This window comes from Nanorana parkeri, unplaced genomic scaffold (genome assembly GCF_000935625.1).
Source record: "Nanorana parkeri isolate BGI_ZX_2015 unplaced genomic scaffold, ASM93562v1 scaffold258, whole genome shotgun sequence".
Lineage (NCBI taxonomy): Eukaryota > Metazoa > Chordata > Amphibia > Anura > Dicroglossidae > Nanorana > Nanorana parkeri.
Genome location: NW_017306526.1, coordinates 130,403 through 140,785, shown reverse-complemented (window position 1 = coordinate 140,785; position 10,383 = coordinate 130,403). Strand labels below are relative to the sequence as shown.

The window sequence follows — 10,383 nt, the reverse complement described above, 5'->3', positions numbered from 1 at the left end:
CCCCCCCCAACCTGAACTCTCAAGCCGCAACCCCCGCCCCCAACCAGAACACTAGCCACCAGCTAGTAGCTGAATGTAAACAATGGGCGTGTGCAATAGCCAGCCTGCTATTAGCTATGACAATTTGAAATAACCAGTAGCAGAATCTAGCCAGCAGATAAATGAGGAGGGGTTGTTGTCTAAGAGTTAATAGTAACTCTTATCTGGCATCGATCAATCTCCATGGGTGCCAGATACCTGGCAGCAAATTGCCCCTGTCAAAGTCAACGTTTCATTGTCAAAGGAATGTGGCAGGTTTTCTCTAATATATATCTATATGCTTACAAAAAGAAGTAGAAATCCAAATTTACTTTTCTTCTCTTTAGGGTCACAGGGGTACATGTACTCCTGTGACCCAAAGCATATAGTTGGCTAATGCCTGCTATCTGCTGAAAGCACAGAGCCGTGCTGCAGCTGAGAAGGATACCAACAATGTCGGGATCCACCCAGTGACCATTGGGGGAATAGAGAGGGGAGAAGGGAATCCCTGCGGGGGGCAGAAACAGAGAGGGGAGGAGGGAATCCCTCCGGGGGTGCAGAACAGAACAGAGAGGGGAAGAAGAGGGAATCCCTGCAGGGGGCATGGACAGGGAGAGGAGGAGGGAATGCCAGTGGGGGGGGGGAGTGACTGATAGTCTGCTCCCTGCAGAGGGTAGTGACTATCAGCTTGGCGATCAGTGCTTACCTAATCACTCAGCTCTTGGTATAAAGAGCCAGCGTGTGACAGCTGCCAAGTCCCACGCCAGATCTACATATTGGAAAGTGTATATTTTACTCTCCCAATACTTCTCCTTCAACATATACCAAAAGGCAAACCGTAGAATCCATCCATGTGTGCTAACAACATTTTTTAATTGCTGAACGCGACAAAAAATACTCTACTACACAGAGAGTTCAGAGATTTAAAAAAAAACAAAAACCTATTTCGCCTTTCCATTAGATAAACTGTAGAGGTTTCCTGTCCTTATTCTGTTGTGACAGTAGCTTGTGTAAAGTTTGTGTATGATAACAATACTGACTGAGATAAAAACAGGACAGGAACTTAAGGCTTGTACATAAGGCCTGGTTCACACCTGGGCGTTTACAGCGCGCTCCTACGCGCTATAAAACGCTCAAAATGTGAAAACCAATGATTGCCTATAGGCATGGTTCCCACCTGGGCGTTTTACAGCGCATAGGAACGCGCTGCAAAACGCCCTACGCCCAAAGGAGTACAGGAGCTTCTTTGTGGCGTATTTGCCGCGTGTATTCATTAGGATACAGCCGGATAGCCCTCAGAAACACGCGTTTGTCGCGCGGTTTATTACCGTGAATCGCGGTAAAACCGTGCATATTCGGTACGCCTAGGTATGAACCCAGCCTAACAGCTATGTATCCAGGATCTTAAATGGGACCCGCACAGAAACAGATATATACTGTTGGACTACACTGAAAATGAAGAATTGCAAGAAAACTTGGACAGAATGTTGATTTTTCATCAGTATTCCTCAACATTCTAAGAGCTTAACTCTTGCACTGCCAGAATAGAACTTCAAGAGAATATTGAATCTGGCAATTTATTCATTTGACCATCTGGTAATGAAAAACCACTGAAGTACGTCAAAAGGAAATCGCTCAAAGCTTTCAAATAAACCCAAGTTTCAGACATCTAAGAAATAATTCAGAAACAAATCAACCGCCTCTATTACTCTAGCAGACGAGGCCTGAGTCACTGCGTGCAAAAAGCAGCATTATCAGTAACATGATATACTGAATACCTCACTATATATAATAAACTATAATGCAGGCTGCACATTGTTACCAATCATCTAGAGCACAAATTATAGCTACAACATGATAAATAACATATCTTTTGGCTACACAGCAAGGGGCTGCCAAAGACGAAAAGGATGTATTTGTCTAAAGCACACTTCATGAAATGTAACCCTCTGTGAATCAGCACTGCTAGAGAGGAATATATCAAATTAAGTAGAGACTATCTACGTACTCCTTAGGTGGTTCCAGATCTTCAGGTCGGGCATCAAAAAACCTCAAGACATCTTCACACTGGGATATATGAGGTGGTAATTTCACCAAGGCCTGCAAAATAAACCAAATGTGTTGTGCTATGGATAAACTATACAACTTAAAATTTATAAAAACTGAAACAAGGAAAGCTGGAGCATTTATTCATAATAACAAATTATATTCATTGTTTAACTTTCCTACAGAATAAAATAGCATCAGATTGGATGTAATATTTCCATGTCTGCAGTGATTTTTATAAACATGCCCAAGTCAAGATTTTGCCATGGTGACCATAAGGAAAGGTGATCTTAACTGATGTACAATGAATAAAGCAAAAGGTTTTCCTACATTTGTATTATTGAATCAGTTCTAAGGTTTTGTGAGACACATAAGCACTGGTCAACTATTCCTTATGTGGAACAACCTAGAAAACTAGTTCTAAAAACAATATCCACCACCACCCTCCCCCCAGAGGTCTTCCAAACAAAGTCAGCAAAGTGAAATGGCAGATACGATATAGGATTACGATATAATAGTTTTAACAGAAATCTGCCTTAAAGAAAGTCATTAGTGGAAAGATGGAGACTTCTTGTTGTCTGGATTACTGCAGATCTGCATTAAACCTTACCTCAGTGATAGAGCTTCCTGTAATACAGACCAGTTACTTCTAATTTATGTTCTTCTGCCGGTTGATGGGTATCGTACCCAACCCTTTTCTGTTGTTCTCTGCAAGCAGTCTTTTGCGGTCCCTCCCACAGCTTCATTCTGTACAGGCTATGTGCAGCACAGTGATGATGTCACTGCTACTATTAGAAGGGAATACCTGGGTTTGCAAGGTTATTGCAAAGTGAATTTTTCTTTTTCCCTGCTAGCACTTGTAGATTCAGCAGAGCCCGATGTGATCCTATGCCCGTCCCTCCCTCTTCCATTGTGAGAACAACTGTGCAAGGGTTGACAGGAGAGTGAGATCAAGACAAACTCAGATACCTATGCCAGTTTTAGGTGCATTTAATTATTTTGGAAGTGTGGACATAGCTAATAAAGGAAGCAATACACATTGCTGAGGAGAGGACAGACAAAAAGACAAATAAATCAATGTAAACATCTTTCATAAAATGCCCTTACCCTGCAATACTCATCAATGGGTTTTAGTCTTTTCACAGCTACATCCCGTATATGACTTCTTCGAAACAAAATTTTGCCTAGAAAACAAGAAAAACATATTATACCCATATGTATAGCAATGCTAAATGATCACCCAATAAAGCACAAGCACCACTCCCTCACGGCCAAAATGGAGGACTCATGGGTACCCACTAATTGAGAGTTTCCTCGCTTAAATCGGCACAATCAAAGGCAAAGGAGATCCAGCTGCAGCCCAAGAAACGCTGTGGAAAGTTAAAGTTTTATTAAAGTTCATCCATGGCACAAAAGTCCCGCCCAAGATCCTACCCTCTTAACACGTTGCACTCAATAATGGGTTTAGTCGTAGAGATAGGTATATATGATATCACACAAGCTTACTATAAAAAGCAAAATCAGGGGATTCAAGAGCCTCAAGAGCTTTATTGTACTTCTTATGATATATTTTTTGTTTTACGTTTCAGTGAAACCCTTTTTTCAGATTATGATGTCAAAGTACATATGCCATGCTTTACACAGGGATGTAATGTATTATGATCTAGCCCCAGATGAAGTCAATTGTGACGTAAGTCTCGCAGACGTGGATTGGAGATTGCATGGTCGGCAGCACAGCTCCTGTTTGATCTGTCTTTGCACCCAGAGAACACGGTGACCCGGAGAGAGAGTTGTCGCGCATACATTTTATTTGAAGTTTTATGTCTACTTTCCTCATGTGAGTAGTTTTTTAAATAAATTAGTTTTTTTTAAATTTTGGGTTTTTACGCTATGGGCTGTTTTTATATTTTATTGGATATGGTCGTGATGACACGCTGACGTCATTTTCTGTGCAACGATTGCGGAGAGACAGCCTTTGAATAAGATCGAATGGAGACCCATTAATGCGATTCTAGATCTGTTCAGGTCTATTTATAAGGTGAGCGGCCAACTGAGAAGGGGAGCACATGGGTGATAATTGGAGTTGACGTATGGACTTTGTACAAAGAACTTTCACAGTGGAAGGATAAAGATTGTGGTGCACTTGGGACAAATCTTGAGCACTATATACGTGTGATTCCACATTTGTGTATATTTGAACATGGAATATATGATTGCACTTTCTAGAGGACTATTATATACAAGAAGATTCATTGTTAACACTTTTTTGATTGCATGTATTATTTAAGCACATATTTATTATAGAGATTTGTTTATGTATTGTTCTAGATGAAGCGCAGCACATTCATTATAATTTAATGTATTATGATCTAAATTATTCTGAGGCACTGGCATAACAATGTGACCATATGCAAATGCAGAATGATCACGGTAGACAATCGCTGAATGATTCTAAGGATTGTGGTTGAGCAGGTTGGAAAATACACTGTAGCTAGATTTCTCATTAGAAAACAGGTGGTGCTGCTGAAATTGCTCTATAAATTCTTTAACTGGTATCCACTAATTAGCAGATGTGCCTGTTGGGAAATAAAATATTTTTGAGGTTGGATCTCAAAAGGTTAGTCCACTCAAAAGTTGAATTTCTTGATTCTGGTGGGATGATTCACCTACCAGCTTCTTTGCTCTTGGGGTCACCAATGGTGCAATCTATGTGTCCTAGTTTTTGGCCCTGCTTGGACTCAGGAATGTTGTGTGTTCCCACCCATTTTAGGGTGTTTTAACACATAGCATTGATTAAAAATTCAACACGGAAGGTTAGCTCCTTTGCTGAAGCAGATGTGCAGGTCTAGGAATGCAAGTGCAGAGATTCTGCCACTAGAGAGATTTGAGAAAATATTAGATTGGTTAACTCTTCAGAAACCAATACTGAATAATCTCCTTAGGGTGGACTGGCCCTTTAAAGTGGACCCATCACTGAGATTCACAGTTCACATGAATCAGTAGTGCAAAGGCTGGCATAACCACGTGACATAATTGTTTTGGAAGAGAAAGTACCTCCTGCGTACCCCTAATAAAAACTACTGTTCTGATGTTCAGGGGCAAGACAGCCGGAAAACACCTGGTCTCTAGTTACCAGTCAGAGACTACATACTCTTGAGTTTTAAATCAGAAAGACTTGCCAAGCAAAGAGGATGAGCAATTTACAAAGGATGTAGATAGAGGTTTTGTAAATAGGAATAAATATGGCTGTTCCCATATACCTAAATAATCACACAGTAACAATGTAGGGTCCTGACCTTCACTGAAACTACTTCTGCAGATTATCTCTTCACCAATTTCACTAACTTGGGAGGTGGAAGGGACCGGTCTAAGACCAAGCTTCCTTGGAGGATCGAGTGAGTATAACTTTGTTATTTCCAAACCTAGACAAAAACGAGCTTCAGGGGTTGAGTTCAGGGGTTAACGTAGTATTAAGGTCTGGGCATTTTTTACCTTAATGCATTCTCTGCATTAGTGTAAAAACGGCCCAGTACCTTTTTTTCTCCCCGTCCCCCCCAGACTTACCTGTCAGCTACGCTCGTTCTCGCCGCCAGTCGTGAATCGATCCTCCATTTTCCGAACGTCCTGGTTGTGGGGGGAGGATACTAATGGCAAAGTAGCCATAGGCTCCTTCTGCCATCAATCAAATTGTTGGGTGCAGAGGAGGGGCGAGGTCTGCCACAGGGCTGTGTGTGTCTATGGACATACAGAGCCACTGCGGGCAGGAGTGCGCACGGGAGTCTCCAATAGCCGATGGAGACACCCATGCAGTGGGCGGGGGGAAGATTGCTGCGGGGACCCACTAGAAAACGAGGAATTACAAACTTTTAAAGAAAAACGGCATTAGCCTCAATCAAAGGTGGGTCTCTTTGAATGAAATATTTTTTTTAAAAAGGAGGCTTTAATATCACTTCCTATCAACTCCAGGTAGAACTTCCCTGGAGTTCTGCTTTAAAAAAAAGAAGTCTTATCAAACATTTTCCGAGTTGTTTCTGATCCCCATATTACAAAGTGCCTGTGGCACTTTCTTCAGTCATTCTAGGTGGTGTTGATCCTGAGATAGCATGGTCAACAGCAAACAGCTCCCCCTAATATTTAATCAGCTGTGATGCAAAAGCAAATAGAAAACCAAAACTTACAAACATATTCATATTTTGCATAAAGCGGGAAATGTCTAAACTTACCATCTACTATAAATAATAAAACTGATAGTGTCTGAACTTATTTTTCAGTATCATAGAGGTATTGCTTTCAAACCTGAAAGCCAGTAAATAAATCTAACTGCAGATAGTGTAACCAATTCTTATTTACCATGGAATAGAGAAATAAAATAAATAAAATGCATGCATGGCATTGGAGGTATCATTTCTACCTGCTGAGCAGTAAACAGAAGGGTACAAAGATTCCATTTAAAATGACAAATTTGTCATGCTGTCTTTATCATCGTGTGCCAAGAGGATGTGAAGAGCTCATGTTAACTTTGTAAATCTGGTCTGACCATGTCAATATGAATATGCTGCACATCAGCATCCAACAAGTCTAGTCTGTCACAACACTGCTGTCCACTGTGTGCTTCCAGTAAAAGAATCCATCCAACTGGCAGACATAGATGTGTACTGAAAACCAGGTATCAGCATGAAACCACTCAGAATTCCAGCTAGTCCACATTCAGAGGGGATCTCAATCCATTTGAACTGTGGACTAATGTCAACCAACTTGTAATCCCAAAATTAATTTTCTCAAAACAAGATAAGTCATCCAGAGGCTGCAGTAGATGTCCCAGAAAGAACAAGACATTTCTCATAATTTTACATGCAGACTTCAGTCAGATTCAAAATAATAACATCTGGGGACCTCCCCCTTCACACATGTATTAAGGATCTTTAATATGGGGGAGCACCCAGGTGTAATTGTAAGCTGACAGTATTTCATCTGCAACGGCACCTTATATTGAGAGAAATGTGTAGGCTGCCTGTCACTCCTTTGGAAAATGCTGATCCCCTTTTATCCTGTTTGTGTAATAGATTCAGTACTTTAGGAATCACTGACCTGGGACAAGTACACAGGTCACTGGATTCTGACTTCACATGCATGTTCCAGTTCAGTGATTCCAAAAGAAAAAAGTCAAATGAGCCTTTACAGAAAAATGGGTTTTGAACCAACATAAAGCACAAATTCGAAAATTATATTAACTCCCAGTCACCAATTAAAATTCAACTACAATCGTCGTTAGGTTAAGAAAAGCTGAATTGTGACTGGCCACTGGAAGCTACAAAATTGTACTCTTCTTTTCATTTTGTTATTAGATCTCACCTCTTTTAATTCTCAATAACTATAGCACGGTCTATTTGAAATGCTCTTCCCTAAGGGGCATATGGATATATTGACATGATCCCTAGACAGTATTATAATAATACAGTAAGTGCACTATAAGTTTTATTACCTAACAGTTCAGCAAAGCGTATGGGCATGTCAGCAACTTCGGAACGCACAGGCATACAGGTCAGTGCTGCTAAGGAAACCCTTGTGTAACACAGCCCCCCATTGTCAATTCTACGAAATGGCTATATACAAATACAAACCATCAAAATAAATACATTTTCAGCATGAAGCCGAAATTAGAATACTAATCCACAGATTTAATAAGCAATCACACTACGTGACTAATTAATAAGCCAGTTGAAAATTGCAGTGTTCGTTCCATTGCCAAGTCTGAGTTTCTGCACTATGCAATCCTCCCCTACACTTGAACTAGAACTCTAAAAACAGCTTGAAGGCTCCTTTTAACTGCTTAAATGTATAGATGACATTAGAACATGTTGTATTTACTTAATCTTTTATTATTTTAACTTTGAAAAGGTATACTTACATAAAATGCAATTATATTGCACAAGATTGTAATGTATACTTGTGACAATTACTTCCAAATGGAGCAGTAAACCAGGACATTGTCTTGCAGTATAGGGTTGTGTGTAGACATCTTTAAACAATAATTCAACAAAAACAAACAGACTGTAACAAGAATGATGTTCCTTACTCATGTTGCCATCAAATATGCTAGATTATGACATAATTGAAGAATAATCTGTGGTGCGGAATTCCGAGTTCCTCTTTCTTGATGCATATAGGTCTTATAAAAAATGTATAACTAAAGGCTTCTGGATAAGGAAATATGTTATCAGCACACCCTGGGGATCCATAATCAATAGTCCAAATGTATATTTAAAGCAATTACATTACAATAAGTGCAGATCCAATATTTCAAGGCACGCAGTACCTCTGTGTCAGGCATCACGTCTGAAGAAGTCCTGCGTGGTCTTGAAACATTTATAGTGATGTGATCATTAATTATGGATCCATGGTGTGCTGGAGATGAATGTTCATATCTGTGACATCACCGTGTTGCAGCAAGCCCAGTCAATGCAAAGGGTCATAACAGGCTTCTGTGACGGGGTGCTTGAGAGTTGTTCCCTGAAGAGAAAATGGTGAATGCAGACTTTAGATGTTGACATTAAAGTTCAACTGGGATTTTAAGGTAGATAAATACAACTATGTATGTTTACTATTGATGCTGGTCTACATGTTTGTTTGTTTACGTTGTTCTACTTTAACCACTTGCCGTCCACCCGTTGTAAAAAAACGGACGGACGGCACTGCAGCATTGGTGGGTTGCCGTCTCCAGACGGCATTTTTTTTCTGCTCCCAGGCCCGCACGGGCAGAAAAGACCCGACCAATGCAAACACCCGTTACCGGGTGTTTCACATATAGACGATCGGCAGCTCCATAGCCCGCAGATCGTCTATATGTGCTCGTTTTTCGACCGTCCTAGAGACCCCTAATGTCTCCATAAAGAGGACCTGTCAGTGTACCTTTGCTATTACATAGGGGGATTGTTATCCCCCTATATGATAGCAATAACAATAGGTGCAAAAAAAAAAATATATAAATAAAAAAAATTAAAAAAAATAAAAGTCACATATAAAAAAGTAAAATAAAATAAAAGTCACATATAAAAAAAAAACCCAAAATGTTTAACTCCCCCACCCACCCGTTTACGCAGATATAAACGTAAATACGCGCCCGGTGCACCAGCGCGGGGAAACGACAATTGCGCTACACACGTTACATATCGCCGCGAACGTCGCAGTGTGAGCAATCATTTTAGGGCCATCAATCACTGATAACACTAAACTGATGAGCGGTAAAAGCTTTTAAAGCGTCGCCTATGGCCAATTTTGGGCATTATCGTTTTTTTGAGGTTTCGCGCGCGCACGCAATTTTAAGGCTTGACATGTTTGGTGTCTTTTTACCCGACGTGACCCCGTCTTTATATTTTACCAAAAAATTGGCTAATAATAAATGTTTTATCATTAAATATAGGGGAAACAGTTTTTTTTGTTTTTTTATTTCGGTAATTTTTCCTTAATATAGTAAAAAATAAAACTCGTAGTGGTGAATAAATACCACCAAAAGAAAGCTCTATCTGTCCCTAAAAAATGGTATAAAATTAATTTCAGTACAGCGTTGCATGACGGAATAAATGTCAGTCAAAGTACCGCAGCGCTGAATACTGAAAAATGGCCTGGATGGGAAGGGGGTTTAACACCGCGGATGTCAACTGGTTAATATTCGTATACAGCATTTTATATTACCTTGCTACTTTTTTTGGCCTTAACATAAATCCTAAAATATATGTTGCACTACACATTTTTATAAAGTAAAGGGTAATACAAAGTAAATTAGTTGACCAGTCAGTGCCAAAAACAATAAAAAGAACAGGCCAAAGGTAAAAGTGGCAACGTGCTGTCAAATGTGCTCTACCTCCTATATCACAGCAATCAGTATGTTGCCATCCACAAGGGAAGTTCAGCTGGAGAATTAATAAGGATTATCTCTATTTCTGGAAGAAAGGAAGCAAGCCATAATCAATAATTCAAAGATATGTTTTAAATATAATTCTTTTCAACCAATATTAAACTTTTGAATTGACAAATCAGAAGTGTTGCAAGTGTTTGGGAAGTGCAGATTCCTCCAATGTCTCATCTATAACATTTTGTTTATTCTTTAGTTCAAACACCAATATTTGTTTAAATAATCATTTTATTTTGCTTTTCCAGTCAACATGAATTGTGCACAAAATGTATTCATTTTATGCTGGTCACAAGTCACAATCAGCACATATTGCTTTAGAATTACCATTTGTCTCCCACTTAATTGGGCATAATATGAAAAGGCACCCCCCCCCCCCCCTCCCCACACACCACCACCCACACACACAT

The 10,383-nt window shown here is 39.9% G+C and overlaps 1 protein-coding gene across 1 annotated transcript in view; it reads right to left on the bottom strand.

The window, feature by feature from the left end:
- Positions 1 to 10,383, bottom strand: part of LOC108787380 (SH3 and PX domain-containing protein 2A-like) — a 205,035-nt gene that overhangs the window by 113,242 nt on the left and 81,410 nt on the right. Inside the window, exons 4-5 of the mRNA XM_018556917.1 lie at positions 3,172 to 3,248; positions 2,027 to 2,118 (exon numbers count right to left, since the gene is read on the bottom strand). Coding sequence (XP_018412419.1) covers positions 2,027 to 2,118; positions 3,172 to 3,248 — 169 coding nt within the window. The remainder of the gene's footprint in view (positions 1 to 2,026; positions 2,119 to 3,171; positions 3,249 to 10,383) is intronic.